The 24,371-nt window shown below is 49.0% G+C and overlaps 1 protein-coding gene across 1 annotated transcript; it reads left to right on the top strand.

Moving 5' to 3' along the window:
* The first annotated feature begins 2,854 nt into the window (after window positions 1-2,854).
* On the top strand, window positions 2,855-16,720 carry Grm6 (glutamate metabotropic receptor 6). The gene is made up of 10 exons (XM_021177510.2): window positions 2,855-3,340; window positions 4,949-5,165; window positions 5,731-5,866; window positions 7,385-7,539; window positions 8,756-8,896; window positions 8,999-9,199; window positions 11,090-11,235; window positions 11,328-11,951; window positions 15,012-15,323; window positions 16,523-16,720. The coding sequence occupies exons 1-10, from the start codon at window positions 2,855-2,857 to the stop codon at window positions 16,718-16,720; spliced, it is 2,616 nt and encodes an 871-aa protein (XP_021033169.1).
* The last annotated feature ends 7,651 nt before the right edge of the window (window positions 16,721-24,371 follow it).

Below are 24,371 nucleotides of genomic sequence, written 5' to 3'. Positions count from 1 at the left end.
GGCACTATAACTGAATGCAAACGGGAAAGAAAGAAACAAGCTGGCTGGGGAGCACCAGAATTCATCTCTCTGAACTGCTCTGGGTGTGGCAAGAGAAATCGGAGGATAGTGGTTATGTTTCTGCTGCTTGCTCTCTCCACCACTCATGTCCAGATCTCTGCTGCCACCCTAATCCACCCTGACTAATGCACTGAAGAGCCCATTAATCCCTGGAGGCTGGGGCTCAGCAACTGTCTCCAAAATGCCTTTGCTGTCCAGCATCAGAGAGCTCAATTCTGTCCTCTGTTGACAATGATGGGAAAATATCTTTGGGTTGAACATCTTCCCGGTGTGAATCAGTTCCAGAGAGCTAGGAAACTTTCAGAAATGATGTGGGGAGACAACTGAGGGCTCCTGACCCACATGGGAGCTGCAGGGTAAACTAACCCCATCTTCCCTGCTCCAAGCCAGTGGGTGGGCTGGTGTTTCACACCACTCTGAAATGCAAATCTAGTTGCTGACAAAGGCCAGCTGCAGAGCCTTAGGGCCTTAGGGCAGCCAGCCAGGCATTTCCTGAGGTCTGTCTATTTGTCTGTCTGCAGATGGAGAGATTCTCTGCAAGGCTTTGGTGTGTTTGCTGCTGCTGAAGGTCTGCTCAGCATTGTTTCCAGCCTTACCAAGGCTCTTGCATCTGTTCTTCAGATTCACTGTGCTGGTACACTCTGGCTGGCTCAGTTCCTATCATCTGCCACAGTTTTCCTCAGAGAAAGTTGGGGTGGCCTTTATACAACTGCATTAAAAAGAACTACTAGGCTATAAGATGGCTCAGCTGGTAAAAGTGCCTGCTGCCAAGACTCACAACCTGGGTTCAGTCCTCAGGACCAACATGGTGAAAGGTGATAGGTTATTTCTCTGCCGCTGGTGAAATGTTAAAGGCAGGTTTATTGGGAAGCTGCTCTTAGGTGAGTTCACAGACCCGGAGGATTGAGTGCAGGGCAGTTGCCATGGGGGGAAGGGGGGGTGAGGGAGAATAGAAAGCGAGATTGGGGGCACAGATGTCCCGACCTGCAGGACCCAGTTATTCATGGGGTCTGAGGGGGACCTTGCCTGAAAGAGAAAGGGGTGGGAAAGAAGAGCGAGACCAAGTAGATCCTATCAAGGTCTGGGAAGGGGTGATTCTGCGTAACTGCCCAGGAAGGTGCTATCTACTCTTAGCTCAGGGGACATTCTGTGTTTTTTCACAGAAAATTTGCAGATACTATTATCTGATCTCGATGTTGTGTCAGCTGTCATTTCAAAAGGACGGAAGTCTCTCCAGGAGGGAGCGGAACTTTGGCTTATGACTCAGTGTCAGTCCCCAACATCTCTCAAAAGGTCCGAAGTTTCTCAGGAAGGAAGGGGAGCTTTGGCTTATGGCTCAATGTCGGTCTCCAACACAGAGAGAGAAGAGAAGGAGCAGAAGGAAGAGAGAAAGAGACCAAAATGTCTGGATTACATAGGGAAGAACCTCTGGGAAAAAGGCAGCCCAGCCCCTGGGCTGGAAAGTTCAGGGTGGGAGGCAGGGTATGTCAGGTAAGGGACTGGGGGAGGATGCTGGGAGATCCCTGAAGTAGTCAGGTCTGCTTTGATATGCAAACTATGCACCTTGTCCCGGTCTCAAACCAAAAGGGAGAGAACTAACTCTGGCATGAGAGTGCATGTGCCACATATCACACACACACACACACACACACACACACACACACACACACACACACACAAGCATGCATGCTCGCACACGATAGATAATACATATACCAATATCTGAAAAGAGAAAAGGTTCTAGTGGTCAGGACAGAGAATGGAAATGGCAGAAAGACAGGAAAGTTTGAGAACGTAGGGGGTGGGGTAGGGAGACACTATGAGTGGAATAAGCCACGTTTGGTGAACGTCTAGGTAGGTACAGAAATGCAGAACCAGAGCAGCATCAGACCAGAGCAGCGTCAGACCGGCTGCAGGGCTTTTGTTAGGAGAGGGTGTTTTAGAGACACCTGTGCGCTCTCCCTGAAGCCTGGTGCAGTCAGAGAGGAAGCTTGCTTCCCAGACAGAGATTACACAGTTTCATAACCTGTCAGACCACCTTGCAGGAGAGACTGAATCCCAGCAACCAGAACCACTTGGCTATGCATGTCCTTTTCTGTTTAAACCTAAGTCTCTGAAGACCGACCAGGGGAGTCCCTGGAATTCTTTGTTCCTCTTCTCAGTGTGGCGGGACGTATTGAGTAAATCTCTTATCTCCAACTTTCACTCTTATCTCTCTCTTTAATCAGCATATTGAGGATGAGTGGCCAAGCTTATTGGTGTTGCTGGGTCAGACAATTTAAAGGCAGTCTAGGGGAGAAGCAGACCCAGGGAGTCAGAGAGAGAGAGAGAGAGAGAAGAGAGCCAGCCTTCCTCCACTCTCAAGCTCTGGAGGGGGTCTCTGCCCTCACCCTCATCCCTCCCCAGAATCCTTAAATCCTCTAGACTGTAGCTCTGATTTTACAGCTGTCACAGACTCGTCCTACTAGCCAGAGGTTGGCTCAGGTAAGCACCACTGGGGAGGTAGCCTAGGGTGCGCTGGGGTGGGTCCAGAGGAAGAGCTGCCCAGAACTGTGGGGGAAGTATCCGGACGGACCATCAACAGGGGGACTTTTCAGGGAGAATGAGAGCAATCCTCTGGAGGCCTGGGAGAGACTGCTGAGTTGCCGGTGCGCGAGTCACCAAGTCACCAACTTTTCCTGCGCTCTCGGTGTCTGGCCAGAATCCCGAAGTGGCAGCCGAGCACGGGGTGGCAGCTTCGTCCGCCGGCGCTCAAGGCGTCCCGGTAACTTCCTTTCCCGCAGCCCAGGAGCAGATGGGGCGGCTCCGGGTGCTGCTGCTGTGGCTAGCCTGGTGGCTGTCGCAGGCGGGCATAGCTCACGGTGCGGGCTCTGTGCGCCTGGCAGGCGGCCTGACGCTGGGCGGCCTCTTCCCGGTGCACGCCCGGGGCACCGCAGGGCGTGCGTGCGGGACGCTGAAGAAGGAGCAGGGAGTGCACCGGCTGGAGGCGATGCTCTACGCGCTGGACCGCATCAACGCTGACCCGGAGCTCCTGCCCGGTGTGCGGCTGGGCGCGCGGCTGCTCGACACCTGCTCGCGGGACACCTACGCTCTGGAGCAGGCGCTGAGCTTCGTGCAGGCGCTCATCCGAGGCCGCGGAGACGGCGAAGAGGCCAGCGTGCGCTGCCCTGGGGGCGTCCCCCCGCTGCGCGCCGCGCCTCCTGAGCGCGTAGTGGCGGTGGTGGGCGCCTCAGCTAGCTCCGTGTCCATCATGGTCGCCAATGTCTTGCGCCTGTTTGCGGTGAGGGCGGGCGTCTGCCACCCGTCGTCCCTCCCAGGTGGTCGATACCTTTACTAACTTCTGGAAAAATCTGTTTCAGTCTCTCCCAATCATTCAGATTAAAAAGCTGTTGTCCACAGAGGCAGATCAATTTTCCCAGCTTGGTTGGTCTGACATCTTTGTGTGAAGGGTGCCACTTTTACCAGAAGCCTGTGTCCTGACATGGTTGGCTAAGGGCAGATTGAACCTAGTCCCCACTCGTCCACCCATTCAGGTTCTGCTGACACCTTGTGCAATCTTGCAAGGTGCTTCTGCCCGTGAGCACCCATAGGTGACAAAGGTACTTAGATTTCAGGGGAACTAGGCCCTTCTTTAGAAGTCCTTAGAAGTGGCCCTGAGCTATCCCTGAAAGCAGAGAGTATTGAAGGGGGGAGTGCCACTCCTTTTTTTTTTAATCGACATTTAAATTCCATTTCAAAATGCTTGCCTTAACTTGTTCTGGTGCGCAGGGGGTGGGGGATTAGGGGGTGGGTTGGGCTCTTAAAGACGTCCAGAGCTCCCTTCTCTTTTCTATACTGCTTATCAGCAAGGCTTCTTCATCTCCAGGGGACATTGTGTTCTTTGCAGTCTGGACACCTCAGGATCCAGGGATTGGAATACCTCTGGAGATGGCATGTCTATAGCAGCAGAAGGCCTTTCTCTGCCCTCTTTCCTCTGGTTTTTGCTTTCTTGTTTACCTCCATCTGTCTCCCTGACCCTCTCTAGTTAAACCTCACCCCTCCTCCATCTCCCCCCACCTTTCCTCCCACTTTTCTACTCTCCCACTTCCCTTCCCTATACTACTGATACACTCACCCCATCTTAGAACAGCCCCCCTCCCCCCCAACCCCACCAACTCCCTCCCCTCCCCCGCTTCCCAAGACTTCCAGTCCACACCCTGGGCTACCTGCTGGTCCCTCTTTATCTCTGGAAGGGCCACCTCAGCTATCTGATCTAATGCAGATCTGCTTCCTGCCCAAGAAGTTCAGCCTCCTCTTCCTGTTTTCTCAACTGTATCCACCCCCACCCCCACCCCCACCCCCACCGCAGGTCCCACTTTCTTGTAGCTTGTGGCTCAGTCCTATAATCCCTGCTGTTAATTTAATGGTCATAGATCAAACCTAGTTTCTATCAAGCCTCTCCACTGGACTGTCTAGCCCGATTCTCCAGCTCTAATCTACTTTGATCCTAGGAGGGGGTTGCCACTGACAAAGACTGCCTCTCCTTCAGGGCAACAGAAACCCTTTTCCCCTAGACCAGGGCAGACTTTCCCTAAACTCCAGGATCCTCTTCATCTTGTAGACTTTGCAACTATGAGTGGCCCTGCTCTGAGCCCTTCCAACCATCAGGTCACCAGATGCATTCACAGATAGCCCACTAGCCCCATACTTTTAGCATGTGTGTGTGGCCCTTCCATCTGGCCTCTAACTCCCCCCCCCAAACCTGTCCCTCATCTGTGTCACAAGTCCCTATTGTTCCCCAAAGCTATTTCCAACTTGTCTGTGATTTACCCATGTCCTGAGTCCCCAATGCCATCCTGGTTTTTGGACCCTCCAGCCACAGCCTAGCTGTCTGTCCTTTCTGCTTCAGATACCCCAGATCAGCTATGCCTCCACAGCCCCAGAGCTCAGTGACTCCACACGCTATGACTTCTTCTCCCGAGTGGTGCCTCCTGACTCCTACCAAGCACAGGCCATGGTGGACATTGTGCGGGCACTGGGATGGAATTACGTGTCTACACTGGCCTCTGAGGGCAACTATGGCGAGAGCGGGGTTGAGGCCTTTGTGCAGATCTCCCGTGAGGCTGGTGAGTTGGGAGTGGGCATGGGGGTTCCAGGCAACAGTCAACTAACAAAGGAGTTAGCCAGGATCCATGGGATGGAATATAGAGGAATGGAGGGGTTCTCTGTGGCCAGGCAGGATAGTGCTCCAGGAGGGCGAGGTTCCTTTAAGGCTGTCTTGCATCCCAAAAGCTGCTACCTGACCCTTTAATACCCTCATGTTTTGATGACCCCAACCATTAAATTATTTTTTGTTGCGACTTTAGAACTGTAATTCTGCTACTGTTATGAATTATAATGTAAAAATGTTTTCCAATGGTTTTAGGTGACCCCTGTGAAAGGGTTGCTCAATCCCCAAAGAGGTCGAGATACACATGTAGAGCATTGTTACTTTAAGGGATTCAGGTCATGCTTATAGTCTGCTTGTTAGGATGCAGGCAAGCTCTCTATCCTCCAAACTCCACAATTAAGCCCTACACAGGGTATAAGTCACACACTTGTAGCATGTAGTCACAGAAGCAGCAGGCAGGTGGTTATGTGAGAGGGAGGGTAGGTGAGATAAGGGTTGACTTTGGTATCCTCGCCATCCAGGAGGTGTCTGTATTGCCCAATCAATAAAGATTCCCAGGGAGCCAAAGCCAGGAGAATTCCACAAAGTGATCCGGAGGCTCATGGAGACACCCAACGCCCGGGGCATCATCATCTTTGCCAATGAAGATGACATCAGGTGGGTCAGGTGGCACTCTCAGTCACCATGTGTGCTCTTTGATGTTTTTCCTGAGAGACCTATTCTCCCTCACACCCGGCCATGAGCAACTCCTCACATCTCCCTAAGCTCTTCCTGTCGCCCTCTGGAGTCTTTTGTTCTGGGAATGAGACAGGCCTGACTGGCTGAAGGTTCTCCGGGCCTGGCCTGGGAAACACAGGAAAACATGACTATTTTTATTGTTCATTGTGGGAGAGAGAACTGGTAGGCAAACCCCAGAGCAGAAAATGTACAGTGGGGGACTCTGCCCCAGTAAACCCTGAAACCTACATTATCCTAAGCCAGCCAAGGCTCTTTTCCAGCCTGGGAAGTTGAGCGTGACATTGGTGGATGAATTTGTAGACAGAATGGCTTCTGAGTGCCCCAGACATTCCCCAAAGGAGCTCTCTGCATTAATCCATTGGTCTTTATTATAATAAAATATCCAAGTCAGGGGCATTTTTTTAAGGAAAAGACTTATTTTTAACATCAACTCTTGGAGGTGAAAGTTCAGGCAGCGTGACACCAGCTCTGCTGAGGACCTAGCTTGCATCACATTTTGACAAATGTTATCATGGAAAGAGGGAGTAGAAGGAGAGAGAGAGTGCATGGAGAGAAGGAACATCAGAACGAAGAGGGACAGAGTTCACTCTTTGATAGCTATTCACCTTCACAGAATTACCTCACCCTTCCAGAGGTCAAGAGCAACGTCCCCAGTGACCCAATAACCTTGCACTAAGCCACACCTCTTTTTTATTTTTCATGAGGCAGGGCCTCACTCTGTATCCCTGAACTTGCTATGTGGACCAAGCTGTCCTCTTGAGTGCTGGGATTAAAGGCATTCAGTATCAGGGCTGGTTTATAAGCTCCACTTCTCAGAGGTCACGTCACCTCCCAGCGTTTACACTGAAGTGCACGCTTCCACCAGATAGAAACAAACACTCAAAGCAAATGCAAGCTATAGCATCACCCAAGGGCCAGTGTAGAGTGGGTTAGGTGGACAGAGGGCTGGGAAGATGGCTCAGCCAGTACAGTGCCTGCTACACAAGTGTGAAGACCTGAGCTCAACCCCAGGATCCTGCTGCCTGTAATCCCAGACTGGGGAGGCAGAGATAGAAGGACCTTTGGGGCTCCTTGTCCAACCATTCTACCCAAATCAGAAGCTCCAGGGCATTGAAGAAATCTTGTCTGAAATAAATGAATACATAAATAATAAGTAAGGGGTAGAGGTCTCCTGAAGTTGACCTCTGGTCACCACACACGCATACATATATATATATATAACAATACAACACATGCGCACGCACGAACGCACACACACACACACACACACACACACACACACACACTCACTCATATATACAGTGGGCAGAGCCCTGATAAACAAGGATGTGATGGATGATGTGGAGAAGGATGGAGGGATACAGGATGGGAGGCGGCTAGGACCAAACTGGAGGATGATCTCAGGTTGTAACTCATTTCTAACTCTGTTCTTACCAGGAGGGTCTTGGAGGCAACACGCCAGGCAAACCTGACTGGCCACTTCCTGTGGGTTGGCTCAGACAGCTGGGGATCCAAGATCTCTCCCATCTTGAACCTAGAGGAAGAGGCTGTGGGGGCCATCACCATCTTGCCCAAAAGGGCTTCGATCGACGGTGAGTCCCCCACCCCACTCATCCTCCCAGGTGCTTCCTGTTTGGGATGCTCATTTCCACATTTGTCTCACAGGTACCGCTCTCTTCCAGGAGCCCCACATGCTGAGTAACTCTGAGACTCTGTAGTCTCATCCCAGCAAGCAGTTGTTTGAATGAGGTTTATGAGAGAACAGACACTCAGCTCAGAGTCCAGAGCAAAGAGCCCCTAGTGTTTTGCTGTTGCTTTAAAATGCCATGCACATAATTTTGGTTGTACCAAAGGTAATTTAAGTGGGGAGGTTGGCAGCAGAGATACCAAGGACGTAGACTAGACTGTCCTTCTGATCCAAGTGATGAAGTGAGCCAGGCCTACCTTGTCTGTCTCCTTGCCAACTCCATTCCCAGCTGGGAACTCTGAGAGGAATCCACTGGTGAGGGTTCACTTTGCAAGGGGCTTTCCTATTTCTCTGAATAGGGAACTGACTCTGCAGCCTTGATAGCATGCTTCAGGGACCCAGTCTCTATGCACTTTGCCCTCCCACAGGCTTCCATCTTTTGTGGACTGTCCACTTCCACACCCTTTCTTTTAGCTAGAGTGCTAAAGAATTGTCAAGTGGACAAGCTGGTCCGAGAAGAGTATTAGCAATCAAGGAGTTTCATCTGAAGAGATCTGGAAGTGGGTGGTGCCATTGTGGATCAGTGAGCCAATGGTGTTCTCAGAGCCTTGGATTCTAGTTAGGTTTTTTTTTTTGTCTAAAGCTCTGTATTTTTTGTGCCTCTGGTTTCACGTTCACAAGGTGGATAGTGAAGCCCTGCCCATTACATAGCCATAGCATCCCCTAACCGTGACATAAAGTGAAAAATTCTTTAAGGATGCCGGAGCTGCCATGTTCCTTCCCCCCCTTTTTCCCATTTGTGTGTGTGTGTGTGTGTGTGTACGGTGTTGACATGACACAAGTGTATGTGTGTGCCTGTGGAGGCCTGAGGTTGATTTCAGGAATCATCTTCAATTCTTTTTCTACCTTATTCACTGAGGCAGGGTGTGTGGGTCCAACCCTAGAGATCACCGATATGGCTAGTCTTGCTAGCCAGCTTGCTCTGTGGGATTCCCCTGTCTCCGCCTTCAGAATCCAGATCTTGATCACAGGGCCACTCCTGGACACACAGTGGGCCAGTGACCAAAGGACATGAGAGAAGCACACCTGGCTCAGATGGCCACCACCCTCCTACCTCTTAGGATTTGACCAATACTTTATGACTCGTTCCCTGGAGAACAACCGCAGAAACATCTGGTTTGCCGAGTTCTGGGAAGAGAATTTTAACTGCAAACTAACCAGCTCGGGTGGCCAGTCAGATGATTCCACCCGGAAATGCACAGGTGAGCACTAACCAGGATGGGGAAGGTGACAAGGGAGAGGGTGGGGAGTTCAGGCTTGGTGTCTAGGGGCCAGGCATACTTCCTCTGGGCCTCCTAGGACAGGCGAGGAACGCATCGGCCAGGACTCCACCTATGAACAGGAGGGGAAGGTGCAGTTCGTGATAGATGCTGTGTATGCCATCGCTCACGCTCTGCACAGCATGCACCAAGCACTCTGCCCAGGTCACACAGGTCTGTGCCCAGCCATGGAGCCTACTGATGGCCGGACCCTGCTGCACTACATCCGAGCAGTCCGCTTCAATGGTGAGTGGGTGCCTGGCCCCACAGGGTGGGAAAAAGCCAGTTTCCATGGGTTGACTCGCAGCCCATCAGTGGGAAAAGGGACAGGATGGAAGAGAACACACCAAGACTGGACTCTGGATATCTGAGTCAAGTGTAGGCCTCTGCTTTTTAACCCACCCAGGGGCTTCATCTTTCAGAGCCACTTTGCAAAATTCAATGTTGAAGAACTGCTCTTTGATCCATCTACCTGGACCCCACAAGTCACATAGAACTTCCTGTCCACTGCAGGTAGCTGTTAAAAGACCCAGCCAGGCTCTGTGATGTGCCTGGGGCCCAGGCCAGACCCCAGGAAGCACCCTGCTGTGGATGCACAACCCACTCTGAGTTACAGGCTTCCACATGTAGCCCCAGTCAGGCTCTGAGCTGCCGGAGTAAAAGGCATGGATCTGACATGTTCTCTGCACCAATAGAAGCTGTGAAAGGTCCAGGCTCTGAGGAATGTATCTGAGCAGACCAAAGAAATTCCCTGTGTGTATGTGTTGTGGGAAATATTAAAAAGACCAGCAAGTTCCCGCACTACGCCAGGCACTGACAGGCCACATGGCTCCAGCTGGGTGATCTCGACTCAGAGGTCTCTCTGGGCCGGAGCTCCCGAGTTCCCTTGGTGGGTTGTTGCCATGCCAGCCCCATGCAATGACCATCCACCCCGTGGTCAGCTGCCACAACACCCAGCAACTTGGCAGAAACAAAACTCTTGAAGCTTACAATTAACCAGTCAGATTTATATATCAATAAATTCTCAATTCACAAAATGCCCATATAATAATTTCAGAGCCGATTGAAAATGATAAAAGGTACCCACCTAAATCAGATAAGTTATCCCAATTATTCTATTTTTTTTCTTTTCTTCTTTTTCTTCTTTTTTTTTTTTTTTTTGGTTTTTTTGTTTTGTTTTGTTTTTTGTTTGTTTGTTTTTTTCGAAACAGGGTTTCTCAGTATAGCCCTGGCTGTCCTGGAACTCACTTTGTAGACCAGGCTGGCCTCAAACTCAGAAATCTGCCTGCCTCTGCCTCCCAAGTGCTGGGATTAATGGTGTGTGCCACCACCAACAACCCCAATTTATTCTATCCTTTATGATATTAAATCTACCTGTGGCTATTCAAAGCCATGCGGATTCTGTATCATTGTGCTCAGTGCCTTCCATCTTGCTTCTCCCCATCTCCCCAGTTGCTCCAGTCCCTGTAACTCTTAGCTCCGACTCCCTTTCCCTGTCCAATCATAAGCCACCCACTGCACTAATATTTTAATGTAATTGGACAGGGAAAATCCTATCACATATATGTGATTTGTGGGATTTGTCCTTATATTCAGCTACTATCCTGCATAGAACTGTACACTCTCTATCAGGTATTTGGGATGCTTGCTATTTTGGTTTTGTGAGATTTATGTTGATGTGCACACCTTGGGTGCATGACTATGGAGGAACATCAGGTGTCCTTCTCTATCACTCCCCACCACCTTATTACTTTGAGGCAGGGTCTCTCACTAAAACTAAAGCTAGGCTAGGGCCAGCAAGACCCAGCAATCCTCCAGTCTCTGCCCCTGAGCACCGGGAGTGAGTGCTGAGATCTGAAGTCAGGTGATCATGCTTGAGCAGCAGGGGCTGTTACCCCACTGAGCCATCTCTAGCTCCTCCAAGGAGGCACGTTTGTTCCAAGTCCTTCTCACGGCTGTGAGGCAGCATTCCTCTCCATCTCTGAAGCTGCACTCATTGCTAACGAGCACTGCTGAACATGCTGCCAGGAGCTTGTCTGGTCCTTCTTTTTAATCCTGGCTAGTCTTTGAGACTTCCCAGGAAGATGGCTTTTGGGGCTGGAAAAGCAACCGGAGATGACTGGCCTCTCCCTATAGGTAGCGCAGGAACCCCAGTGATGTTCAATGAGAATGGAGATGCCCCCGGGCGCTATGACATCTTCCAGTACCAGGCAACCAATGGAAGTGCCAGCAGTGGAGGGTACCAGGCTGTGGGCCAATGGGCAGAGGCCCTTAGACTGGATGTAAGTGGCATTGGACTAAGCTGCAGGTGGAGGTAAAGGGCTCTGAATTCCTGGTGGCAGAGGTCAGCAGCCTGTGTTTTTATCTGCCCCAGATGGAAGCTCTACAGTGGTCAGGCGACCCCAATGAGGTGCCCCCTTCTCAATGCAGCCTCCCCTGTGGGCCTGGTGAACGGAAAAAGATGGTGAAGGGTGTGCCCTGCTGTTGGCACTGTGAGGCCTGCGACGGGTACCGCTTCCAGGTGGATGAGTTCACATGTGAGGCCTGTCCAGGGCACATGAGGCCGACACCCAACCACACTGGCTGCCGTCCCACTCCCGTGGTGCGCCTGACCTGGTCCTCTCCGTGGGCCGCTTTGCCCCTTCTCCTGGCTGTCCTGGGCATTATGGCCACAACAACTATCATCGCCACCTTCATGCGACACAACGACACTCCCATAGTCCGCGCTTCTGGCCGTGAGCTTAGCTATGTGCTGCTCACCGGCATCTTCCTGATCTACGCCATCACCTTCCTCATGGTAGCCGAGCCTTGTGCAGCCGTCTGTGCTTCCCGAAGACTCTTGCTCGGCTTGGGCACCACGCTCAGCTACTCCGCCCTGCTCACCAAGACCAACCGCATCTACCGCATCTTCGAGCAAGGGAAGCGCTCTGTCACGCCGCCACCCTTCATCAGCCCCACCTCGCAGCTAGTCATCACCTTCGGCCTTACTTCCCTGCAGGTGGGTCCCCAGATTCCCCAGTAACATGGCCGAGTGCCTAAGGGATGCATAGAGTCCTTCGCCTTAAAACTCAGAAAATAAGAGACTAGGGGTGCAGTTCATTTGGCAGAGGGATTTCTTAACATGCAAACCCCCTAGGTTTGATTCCCCCAGTGCAGCATAAACCCAGCATGGTGACACAATTATACCAGCACTCAGGAGGTGGAAGTAGGAGGAGCAGAAGTTCAAAGCCATCCTTGGCACATAGCAATTTTCAGGCCAATGTGGTAGCAGAAACTTTTAAACACAGCACTTGGGAGATAGAGCACTATGGTGTACATACAGAGTTCCAGGCCAGCCTGGACTACATTGTAAGACCCTGTCTTTTTTTTGTTTTGTTTTAAAATCTTCAGAGAAGAGACTTTATAGAGTCAACTTTTCCCCTTTTGGATCCTGTGTTTAAAAATAAAAAAGAATAAGTCAAATGTGGTGGTCCACACCTTTAATCCCAGCACTTGGGAGGCAGAAGAAGGGGGAATCTCTGTGAGACTGAGGCCAGTCAGGATGACACATTGAGACTCTGTTGAAATATCCAGCAGAACAAATGCACCCTCTTTTTCTTCAGGACTGAGAGCAGCTTACATTTAAACCTCTCTTCCCATTGTTGCGTTTGTAGAGGAAACTGAGCGCCCACCTGTCTGACCGGGCTGTTATTTGCTTCAGTTAACAGAGCTCTTCCACAGCCTGACTCACAGGTATCCCTGAAGCCTCAGTCACCGTGGAGTGCAGCACTCATTCCACCAGGGCCAGCATCACATGATGCAATGAAATTAAAATGAATTAAAAACCGAGGTTCAGAGTTCTCACGGAGGTTCTCCTTAGATGCTACTGTTACAATACTAGACAGATTCCACAGGCAGGACGCTTTCTATGGAGGGAGAACTAGGAGGTGAAGGACTTGATGAAGAGTCTGTGGTGGCTGGTGTGACTGTGTGTACCCAGCCATGCACTCTGAATGCTGACACAGCCTGGCCCATGTTGACAAGGCAGATTCTCCTGGGCAGATGAGTCCTTCCTTCCTGGCCTTTTATTCCCGTGTTCACCTCCCATGACATTGGTTCAGACAATGGGTTCTTTGTGCTTAGAAGATGCTGGATCTTTCTTCAGATGCCATGCCCTGAGCATCCTGAGAAGGTGCTCCAAGACTCCCCTCACTCATTGGATAGAGATGCTTACAGGAGAGTCTGTGCTCCCCAGCTCCCTCAGACCCATCTGTCTTGCCTCATGAATTTGGATACCTCACACTTTTGGCTTTTCTAGATGGTTCTATCAATGGATATGCAGCAGTATTTCATTGTCTTTTTTTTTTTTTTTTTTGAGACAAGGTCTCTCTATGCAGCCCTGTGGGCCTCACACTCACCCTGTAGACCAGGCTGGCCTGGAATTCATAGAGATGTACCTGCTTCTGCCTCTGAAGTGCTGGGATTAAAGGCGAGGCCACTACACCCACCTTCATTGCTCCTTCAATTTACCTGCGAGTAACAACTGGTGTAACTGGGCCCTTGGAGTCTCCTCCTCTTCATCGTCAGTTTTTTTTTTTTGTTTGTTTGTTTTTGTTTTTCGAGACAGGGTTTCTCTGTGTAGCCCTGCTGTCCTGGCACTCACTTTGTAGACCAGGCTGGCCTCGAACTCAGAAATCCGCCTGCCTCTGCCTCCCGAGTGCTGGGATTAAAGGCGTGTGCCACCACGCCCGGCTGTCATCGTCAGTTTTTATCCATTGCTCACTTTTTCCTCATTTTATAGAAGCTTATTACAGCAGGGTTGCAGATTCTGTAGCAGTCATGTGAGTTGTGGCTTCAGTATGCGTGTGCTGGGGCTGCTGATGCTCCTGTGGGCCATCACCCTCAGGATCTGGTTTATTTTGACTGACTTCTCCCCTACCCTAGGAGAAGCTTCCAAGGCTGCTGGGCTGGTCAGATGGGGCAGGTTTATTTCATTAGGCCCTAGTTCCTGGAGCTGCTACCACAACGTTCCTTTGGAGTGAACAAATTAGCATAAGGTCCTGCTCTAGTTTCTCTTCTGTTGCTGTGAGAAACGCCATGACTAAAAGTGAGTTCATCCATGCTTCCCAGTCACAGTACATCACTGAGTGAAGTCAGTGCAGGAACCATGGAAGAACAGTTTACTGGCTACCAGTCCAGGCCTACCTGCATAGGGACTCAACACTGGATATCTGGCTAGATTTCAGCCCTGCCTGTGCATCCATCTGGCACTCTTGCACAGTGAACAATTGGAAATAACCCTTGGGTCAGCTCCTTTGGGGTCTCACCTTTATGCAGACATCTTGATTCCTATGCCTCCATTTCCTTTGGCTTAGGGTTTGTCTGTTGTCACTAGGAAGTAGCTGAAACTCCATCTTCTCCCTGTTAGGGCTTGGTCTTTCCTGGCCTATGATGTGGGTATATTTGCTTCATCACACATTTAACTGTAAGCTCATGGCATGACATTTTCCTGTCTTTGGAGAGAAAAGGGGGTTCCTGGGAACCGGCCTTGCCATGTTGCTAGCTGTGTGTAAGCTGGTGCTGTCATGTCCATGGAGTGGCTTGGGTTTGAGGACAGAACAGCCCTTTGGGGACTGCTCCTTATTGGTGGCACCAGCATTAGCTGTTTCCCTAAGCTACATCATGTCCTCATAATAGATGATGTGGGTTCGCTGTCCTGCATATGGAGAAACTGAGGCCCCTGAGGGGGTTCTAGAACCTTGAAGGTGCTTAGGGGCATGGCGTGGCTGCCCCTAAAAGTTCAATGCCGGGTGGTCCAGTTACTGCTTACCCACCCAGCCCTGATGTGGTTGGTCCATATGTGCCTCAAGTACATCTGGCCTCTCTGCCAACCCCATCACAGGTCAGGACACACCTCTGGATGATCCTACTTCATGGAGAGTCTTTTAGGACTAAGCATCCAACTCAATAGGCCAAGAACATCTCAGGGAATCTAACCTGTCAGAGACCTGGGCGAGGGGCTGGAGCAGACTCGTCAATAGAAGAGGATATGTCCCTGACTCTGTGTTGGTTCCCACAGGTAGTGGGAGTGATAGCGTGGTTGGGGGCCCAACCTCCACACAGCGTGATTGACTATGAGGAACAGAGGACGGTGGACCCTGAGCAAGCCAGAGGTGTGCTCAAGTGTGACATGTCTGATCTGTCCCTCATTGGCTGCCTGGGGTACAGTCTCCTGCTCATGGTCACATGTACGGTGTATGCCATCAAGGCCCGAGGTGTGCCAGAGACCTTCAATGAAGCCAAGCCCATCGGATTCACCATGTACACCACCTGCATTATCTGGCTGGCTTTCGTCCCCATCTTCTTTGGCACCGCCCAGTCAGCTGAGAAGGTAACTGGATCCCCCAGCCGGCTTTCTCTCTTCACCCCTCACTCCCTACTGAAGGTCTGGATTGTCCAGGAGCTAGGCCACCGATTCTGATGGCTCGTTGGAGTGACTGCACTCAGCTCTCTCCCTTGGAACCCTGTGTCTGCCCGTCCAGCCATTCTTCTTGCCTTCTGCTCACTCGCTGTTCTTCTAGTTCCTCCTTGCTGCTCATCCTCCGTGCTCCCTTTTTCTCTTTTCATTTGATTTCTTCCTATAGTTTCTCCCCCTCATTAATCTGCTGGCCAAGTGCTTGGCTTTCTCTAGTCACTTATTTAGCACTATAGAACATTCGTTTACCTGTGACATGTTTTTGTGTGGTATTCACTCCCTTTTGAAGGCCTTGCCTATTCCCTCATTTCTATATTGAGAACGTGTTCATTCATTAAGAGTGGGACCCTTTGCCCAAATGCCACCCAACTCCTTTTTGGTAATTTGAAAAAATTGTGTGTGTGTGTGTGTGTGTGTGTGTGTGTGTGTGTGTGATATACATGCAGGTGCTCTTGTAGACCGGGTAAGGGCACAGGATTCCCTCCTAGACCTGGGATTATGGGTGGTTGTAAACTGTCTAGTGTTGCCCCGAACCATGTCCTCTACAAGAGCAGCAAGTGCTCTTACCTGCTAAGCCATCTGTCCAGCCCCTTTTCCTTTTTTTAAAGGAAAATTTAAATGTTCATGGCTTGTGTGTGTGTGTGTGTGAGAGCACGTGTGCATGTACCACAGTCCAAATTGTGTAGATTGTAAGAACATTTGGGAGTCCAGCTCCAGTTTACAGACTTGATGGCAAGTGCATTTACCACTGAGCCATCTCTCAAGATTCTCTCTTCCTTCTTACTAGTCTGCTCAGTCCGAGCCACTCCATCTTCCTGCCCACACCAGACCCACACTGTGCCTGGCCTTTCTCCTACTAACTTTTCTTTTGTTCTGATTTTCATTCACTTGACAGAAGTAACTCACCTCCAGTCTATAGGTAGTGGAGAAAGGAACGGAAGGAGAGGGAGAAGGGCAGGGAGAGGGGGAGGGGAAGGTAAAGGGGGAGAGGGAGAGAGAGAGAGGGAGGGAGGGAGAGAGAGAGAGAGAGAGAGAGAGAGAGAGAGAGAGAGAGAGAGAGAGAGAGAGAGATCGATCATGGCTAAGTCCAGTCTTGTTCCCTCCTCCATGCTTAGATCTACATCCAAACGACCACACTGACTGTGTCCCTGAGCCTGAGCGCGTCAGTGTCCCTCGGCATGCTCTATGTGCCCAAAACCTACGTCATCCTGTTCCATCCAGAGCAGAACGTGCAGAAGCGGAAGCGCAGCCTTAAGAAGACCTCCACGATGGCAGCCCCGCCCAAAAGCGAGAACTCAGAGGACGCCAAGTAGCAAGGTTGAGTGTGGGTGCCACAGGTTGCTCCCTGCCCTTCCTTTGCTGTTTGTGGCTTCAAAGAGGAAGCTGTGAAAGATCCTCAGAGACCATCGGAGGCCAGGACTGTGTAAAGATCATGCCCAGCATGGATGGCCGTGCCTCCAGAAAGAGCTAAACCATGATCTGCGCTGGACTTGTGCTTTCCTGGGCATGCCAGCCTCATCAGCCCTTCCTTCTTACCCACAGTAGGAAATACTCGCTTCCAGCATTCTTCCTGAAGACAGAGACTAAATTGACACCATCTGGGCGGGCATTCAAACCCGTGGTAAAGTCAGGGCTTGCCCAAGTTTGGTAAGATTTATCTTGATCCAACACCGTAACCTAGGGGCTGGCCAGGATGTCCGCCAGAATGTGAAAACCCCAACAAGAAATCCAGGATTAGAGCTGAGGAGGTTCAGTTGCCACAATAGGAAACTTGGGGAAATATCGTTTCCCTGATCAGAGCCTGTAGGAGGGCGTTGGGAACCGGGTTTGAGCCTGCAGCACAGAGAGGAACGATACAGGGAACTGGGGCAGGCTCCTGTGATGTCGCTTCCCTTTTGCTCTTTTCCCCAGAGTCATCCAAAAGGTTTGGCAGTTTTTCTTTGCTGTGTATGTTTTTCTAGATTGTTCCAAGCTGAAGAAATGGCAACACAATAGTGTGGGTAAGATATGATAAAGTATAGCTGGGCTTTGGTCAGGGTGTCCGTGAATTGTCTTGTTTCTGCGCTTCTTTATCATCATCATCATCATCTAGAGTGAGGGTCCCCCTATGTAACTCTGGCTGTCCTGGAATTCACTATGTAGACCAGGCTGACCATGAACTCACAGAGATCTACTGGCTTCTGCTTCCCAACTGTTTGGATCAAAGGTGTGTGTCACTATGCCCAGCTTAATTTTTAATGATTAGAATGAGAATAAAAGCTTGCTGGCATATATTCTTGGAGCACCAACATGAAAGGTGGGTGTGAAGCACATGGAGGAAGTTATTGGAAGACCATGTATGGACTTAATTTATTTCACTGTTTTTGTTTTTGTTTTTGTTTTAAACAGATTTTTTAAAATTTAGGGAACTTTCCTTTCCTTGTTTTTGTTTTAATGCATTGAGTTAAGTGCTTGAATTTATTATGAGTTCTCCAGGATTTAAGGTACAGAACTAGTTTTTGAAAGGGAGCTGCACTTCAATGGACAGATGCTCCAAGCTATAATGAGTTGTGACCTTGAGACATAATACTTTATTTAGCATTTTAAAGACAACAGGCTTCTCTTTAGAATGTGCTTTAGCTCGTCCTCCCTTGGTGTGTTCCCAGTTTCCCATGGTGCAGAGCACCCGTCTACATTTACTGCTGAGTGCGATCCAATGCTCTGGACTGAGGCTTCTGTCCTGTTTGAGTCCTCAAAAGTATGAAATGTGTTGTCTTGGCAAAGCCTTGTCTATAGGACTGTTTTCATGGTGTTTTTCTCCTCTGTGACCTCTTCTAGAGTCAGTTAGCCAAGGTCTGAATAAAGGTTTTCTTGCACTTACGGTTTTCTTTGTGTTTCTAATATGCAGTGTTTTGACGTCTAATTAAAAGCTTTTTCTCTTTTCTTCCTCTACCTCTCTCTTTCCCCCCTCTCCTCCTCCCTCCCCTTCCCTCCCCCTCCCCCTCCGCCTCCCCCCTCCCCCCTCCCCCTCGTCGTCTTCTTCTTCTTCTTCTTTTCTTCTTCTTCTTCTTCTTCTTCTTCTTCTTCTTCTTCTTCTTCTTCTTCTTCTTCTTCTTCTTCTTCTTCTTCTTCTTCTTCTTCTTCCCCTTCCCCTCTTCCTCCCCTTCCCCTCTTCCTCCCCGTCCTCCTCCCCCTCCCTCTCCTCCTCTCCCTCCTCCTCTTCCTCCTCCTCATGTTCATCTATGGTTTTCCTGGGCTTTGTTTTCCAGACTGCACTTCACAGATTCAGCTAAGGTTACTGACTAGAATCCTGGCTTCCTGCCGAAGCCCCCACTTCCTGTCCAGCCATCCTTGTCCTCTGAAGGGAATTCCTTAGTACACAATGGCTTCCACCTTCCTCCTACTGGCTCTCTCCCCAGCAATCTATTGTTGACGTTCTCCATATCATGACCAACTTTGTATAGAGCAGTAGGTCCTCTGATATTGGGAACTTTTCATATTTAGTGTAACAATGAGATTTTTTCCTTCCTGGATTCCGCAGTGTATCCAAGCTGTGACTTCGACAAAAGGTATTTCATTCCTCCTGAAATTCCTCTGCTTGCCTCTTCCTTCCTTTTCTTTTTTGTCCTCACTGAGGGACTGGCAACTTCTTAAGAGTTCTCGTCGTAGCTTCACATTACTAGATAGCTGGCCAATCAAATGGAAATAAAGATTTATGGCTTTTTCTTCAAATTTGTGAATCTTATAAGGGATTCTGCTAGAATCAGTTGTCTCCTCCGGAATAAAAGCAAGACTATACCTGAAGGTTTTATTGAATCACCTGCCCTTGAGTTGGTCCTCCTGGTATACATTAGCGGGTCCAGGAAAATCAGAGGTTTAGATTGGAGAATTAGTCTGTATTTATTATCAGTTCTTCTGTCCAGTGTGAGTAGCTTGCATCACAGGAAGGTTGTGCCTTGGTTGAGGCCCACTTCACTCACCTCTTTATAACCTTTCTTCCCATGGAAGCTGCTGAAACTTGCAGGTAAGAGGTTTTTTATTGTATATTAGTGATGTGTTTGTACTTTTTCAACAGCGTGAAATTTTTGTCACACTTATTCTGGTTTTAAGACATGCCTGCTTCTTGCAAACTTACCCTAATAAGCTATCACAAGTATTAGTTTTCAGTGTATTGAGTAAATTCTAGTTAACAGCTATAACATTTCCCCATTTGACTTTAGTTTTCTGTTGCTTCTCTAGTTATCAGTTTGCAGAATTTCTTCTAAAAATGTAATAAAAATGCCGGGCGGTGATGGTACATGCCTTTAATCCCAGCACTTGGGAGGCAGAGGAAGGCGGATTTCCCAGTTCGAGGCTAGCCTGGTCTACAAAGTGAGTTCCAGGACAGCCAGGGCTATACAGAGAAACCCTGTCTCAAAAAAAAAAAAAAAACCAAAACCAAAACCAAAACCAAAACCAAAACAAAACAAACAAAACAAAACAAAACAAAACAAAAAATGTAATAAAATGTTCAATTGTATGTAAATATTCTCCCATTATCTGATAGTGTGAAACAGCTTCAGAAATACCCGTAACTGCTCAGCGTGTCGGCGCACACCTGTGTTTCCAGCATTTGGTAAGTAGAGGCAGGAGAATCAGGAGTTTAAAGCCCAGCCTCAGCTACCTAGTTAGTTTGAGTCCAACCTGGGCTACATGAGACCCTTATCTGAAGAAACAAAGAAGATCAATAACAAAAGTGAAATACTCTATTTTTCTGAATGCTTTTATTTCTAACTGTGAAGATTTCCCAAAATAGTTTTCATCTCTTGGGATTTGGAGGTGGGGCCTGTCTGAGTGTTAGATGAACAGAAATGAAATGCTAATAGCTTTCATAGTACCGTTGGCAATGAAGTAACTTCATCCAGGGAATCCAACTCCCTCTCCTGGCTTCCACATCCACCAGGCAAGTGCAAAATAAGCCACATAAACACGTAAGCAAAACACCTATACACAGAAACAGCAAACAAACAAAAGAAGCTTAGGTAAGGCCTACCACTTTCTAGATGGATGACCTGGGCTGAGTTAATTAATTTCTTACAGCTAACAACACCAGTCTTCTTGCAGGCATCAGATCACTTGGAGCTGGAGTTCCAGGCAGTTTGTGAGCCATCCGATGATGTCGGTGCTGGGAGCCTGACTCCAGTCCTTGGGAACAACAGCAAGTGCTTGTCCCCTCTGAGCTAACCTTCAGCCACCAAAGGTCATTTGGAAAGTAGTCAGTGGATATTTTTTTTTTTAAAGATTTATTCATTATATGTAAGTACACTGTAGCTGTCTTCAGACACTCCAGAAGAGGGCGCCAGATCTCGTTACGGATGGTTGTGAGCCACCATGTGGTTGCTGGGATTTGAACTCTGGACCTTCGGAAGAGCAGTCGGGTGCTCTTACCCACTGAGCCATCTCACCAGCCCGTCAGTGGATATTGAAGAAGGTGGCAGGTCAGACATGCAACCTATGATGGCCAGGGTCACGCAAGCTTAGATAAACAGGGGAAAGGAACCCAGGTGTAAAATCAGGGCAACCGAGGAAACCCTGACAAAGAGGAAGACTGGAGACATTTGAAAGGGGAGTTTCCCTCTGCAGGACAGGACAGCGGCTGTTGGTGGGAGTCCACAAAGGAGGGGAAACTTTAGCCTCCCTCAATCAGAATGCCACAGGTACTTCTGAAGTGAATGCCCTCTGGGCAACTCATACGGATGAAGGGAAACTGAAGGGCATATTCTGCGTGTTGGGAGCCATCTGTGTGCACTGGGTGAAGCGCAGAGGGTGAATGGGATGTTTGATGAGAGCTGATGAATCAGTGCCATGGCCAGCTTACAAGTTCTAATCTTGAAAGGCCCTGAGTACTGGTCCTTCTGCCATGGTTAGGGCACACAAGTGGTCAGTCATTAAGACGGTGGTATCTCAAGATGGAAAGAATTGCTCTCCCTAGCAATTGCCTTGAGATTAACCTGATCAGCAGGGTGGAGAAAAGCCATTCTCAGTAGCTTGAAGTCTAAAATCAGGCAGATCAGAAGAGAGCACCTGGGAGAAACTTCTTTTTTTTTGGAGACAGGGTCTCTCTACATAGCCCTAGCTATTCTCAAACTCATAGAGATCTGCCTGCCTCCTTCCCGAACGCTGGGATTAAAGGCATACGTGGTACCACTCTAGCTGGAGAATGTTGTGGATAGCCCTGGTGCTGTTTGTATTTTGTTAATTCAGCTTCTCTAAGAGGGGCTGTCTGGATGAGAAGTGAATCACTCACTCAGGACTTCAGGTGACTCTTCTAATGAATAAAGAAACCAATCACTGGGCTAGTAGAAGGGACTTCTGGGATGGAGAGAGGGAAAGAAGAGGCAGGAGAGAGATACAGGCTTTTGGATAGGGACAGTGGGAGGGCAAGATGTAGCTACTAGTGTCTCCATGGTTTAGATGGTGAATCCACTAGGATTCACCACTGGAGGATTTAGATTTAATACGGCTTACAAGATTAGGATTCTCGTTATTGGGCCCAGCGATTGAATTACCATTGATTCTGAACTAAGTTTGTGTAGTGTTTTCCTTCATGCGGTGGCTCAACTGGGTTCCAGAGAGAAAAGTACAGCAGCAAAGCGTGGTTTGCCGTGCACCCCAAAGGCCATGGGAATTTTGAAGCATGGGTCTGGTGTGGTAGTGACCTGCCAGTGGGAGCTTAGCAAGCTGGGTGGAGAGATTTTGGAGCTCTGAGTCAGCATCCACAAGATGAGAACAGGCTGGCCATGCCCGCCAGTGCCAGACCGCCAGGGCAGAGAGTAGCCGGGTATAGCACGGGATGGTGCCTTTTAAAATAGTTCCTGCACCAGGAGAACACACTTATCTCAAGGGTCCCGAGAATGCACACTAGCTGTCAAAGGTAATGCTGACGTAGCTCCATCAGCCACATAGATAGCTCATGTTGCTTCAGATTAGAAGGAACAGAATGGTACCCAGGCAATGACTCTCCTAGTCAAGGCACTGCTAATCATTTGATAGATCATAAAGTCACTGTCCAGCTAATCAGCATTGTAGACATTCAAGTTGGCCCAGGTATAACTGGCTATTTACTGCCTTTCTGCCTCTTGAGAAGGAGATGAACGAATGAATATAATGTCATGTGCTACACCTGAGGAAGATAAGCTCAGAGCATGCCACCCTTCTAGGCTGTCGAGACTGTTAGCCTGATACAGGCTTCAGCCATCTGGAAGCGGCACCTTTGTCATTAACAAAAAGATGAACAGCAAGCTTAGAGATGTGACTCTCAAGCTGGACACTTGTGAGGCTGAGGCAGGAGGATCACCATCAATGTGAGGCCATCTTGGACTATATAGTGGCTTTTCGACAGGCCTGGCTTACAGAGATCTTGTCTCAAAGCAACCCAGTACAAAACGAAAAGGAACTTGGAAACTCTCAAGAGACTCAAGGTAAAGGAAGGCCAGGGAGGGTTTATCTGACAAAGGATGGGATAGGTCATATGGCTAGTCCTGAAAGCAGGCATCAGTAGCAGGAAACAGGGTGCTGCAGACTAATGCACAATCTGCAGGTGAGATTGCAGATGGATGTGTGAGAACCCAGGAAGTGCCAAGTACCCTCTTGAAACACCCTTGACATACCTAAGTGAAGACGTGTGGTGTGAATTTTCAGTCCCTCTACAGGGGAGGCTTGCCTGCACAGGTGGGATTTATTTGCTGAAAACTGAGTTTAGGTTTTGAGAGAGCCCAAAACTTCCAGGTGTGCTCAACAACCTAGAGTCTGACTGAGAGAATAGAGAATAGAGAGAATAGAGAATAGAGAGAATATCTTCTTCTTCAGCTACTGTTTTAGGGGACAAGACTGTCTAATTTCATAAACATCACTTCTACAAACCAGGAACCAAGAACTCCCCTTCTGGAATACATTTACTGGCTCTTCCATTTTCATTGTGAAATGCATTACCACCTCACAGTAGTATAGATCCTTTCTCTCCCTTGTGGTATGGAAGAGTGTCCCCAGGAACTGCATGGCTGTGAATGTGATTTCTACAAAACATATTGACGGATTAAAGATGAAAGACCTGCCCGCAGGGCTAGCCTGTCACAGCCTTTTGGGCCTGGGTCTGGCCATTGTCAGATAATGTCAATGGTACCATCTTTTATCTCAAGACCCATGGGACGGTGTGATGTTGTTTACCACTGTCAATAGAATCTTTAAGTGGCTGGATGTCCCATGGATGAAAGGAAATGAACTTTCAAATATGTAAACCGAAATTATTAGCATTCTGCTTTTTATAGTATACAGAATTAGTAACTTCAGAAATCTAACTCAAAGCTGGGTGAGGACCTGGATGCACACTTCAATAATATGGAGGTGGCAGATACACTCTAAGGCAGTAACTACAGAGGACTGACCAGGAGCAGGAAAATAGGTCAGAGCATCTGAGAACTGACCTTAGAACCCACATCTCGTGTCAATTGTATATGGGGAGATGGCAAGTCACAAAAGTGGAAGTGGACAGGAATAGCAACCATAGCTGGATGGTGGGGATCATCCCACTTGAAACAAAGCAGGTCTCTTACTCTTGTGGACAATGACTTCACTATGGTTTGGAATGGCTAAAGGGTAACGGCTATCATGGAAAAGCCCCTACTTAGGTATCATACCAGGATCATAGTTAGCTGAGGTGGGTACAACTGGGTGATACAGTACCTTTGATGACCTTTGCCTCCAGAAAGAGACCTTGAGTTCTGAAAGTTGGATTTGGGTATAAACTCTAGACTCATGGATCTTGCTAATTCTGCAATTCTGACTTGCATTATGAATGAGGTCCAGGGTGGTGATAATGAGAATGATGGTAAGATTTGGGACTCAGTCACACAATGGTCACACAAGTCAGATGACCTTTTCCAGAACACAGGTAAGAAGCAACGGGGTTGGCAGACCCAGGGGATCTGACAGAGGGTAGCCGAGACA

Source organism: Mus caroli, unplaced genomic scaffold (genome assembly GCF_978045245.1).
Source record: "Mus caroli unplaced genomic scaffold, Mus_caroli_1 scaffold_13, whole genome shotgun sequence".
NCBI lineage: Eukaryota > Metazoa > Chordata > Mammalia > Rodentia > Muridae > Mus > Mus caroli.
This window is presented reverse-complemented; position numbering and strand designations above follow the sequence as displayed.

Excerpts from the sequence above, each read along its gene's own strand:
- Grm6 (XM_021177510.2), top strand. The coding sequence starts at position 2,855 with ATGGGGCGGCTCCGGGTGCTGCTGCTGTGGCTAGCCTGGTGGCTGTCG. Across the intron at positions 5,867-7,384 it reads GCCAATGAAGATGACATCAG|GAGGGTCTTGGAGGCAACAC; the intron begins GTGGGTCAGGTG and ends TGTTCTTACCAG. Across the intron at positions 9,200-11,089 it reads CCGAGCAGTCCGCTTCAATG|GTAGCGCAGGAACCCCAGTG; the intron begins GTGAGTGGGTGC and ends CTCTCCCTATAG.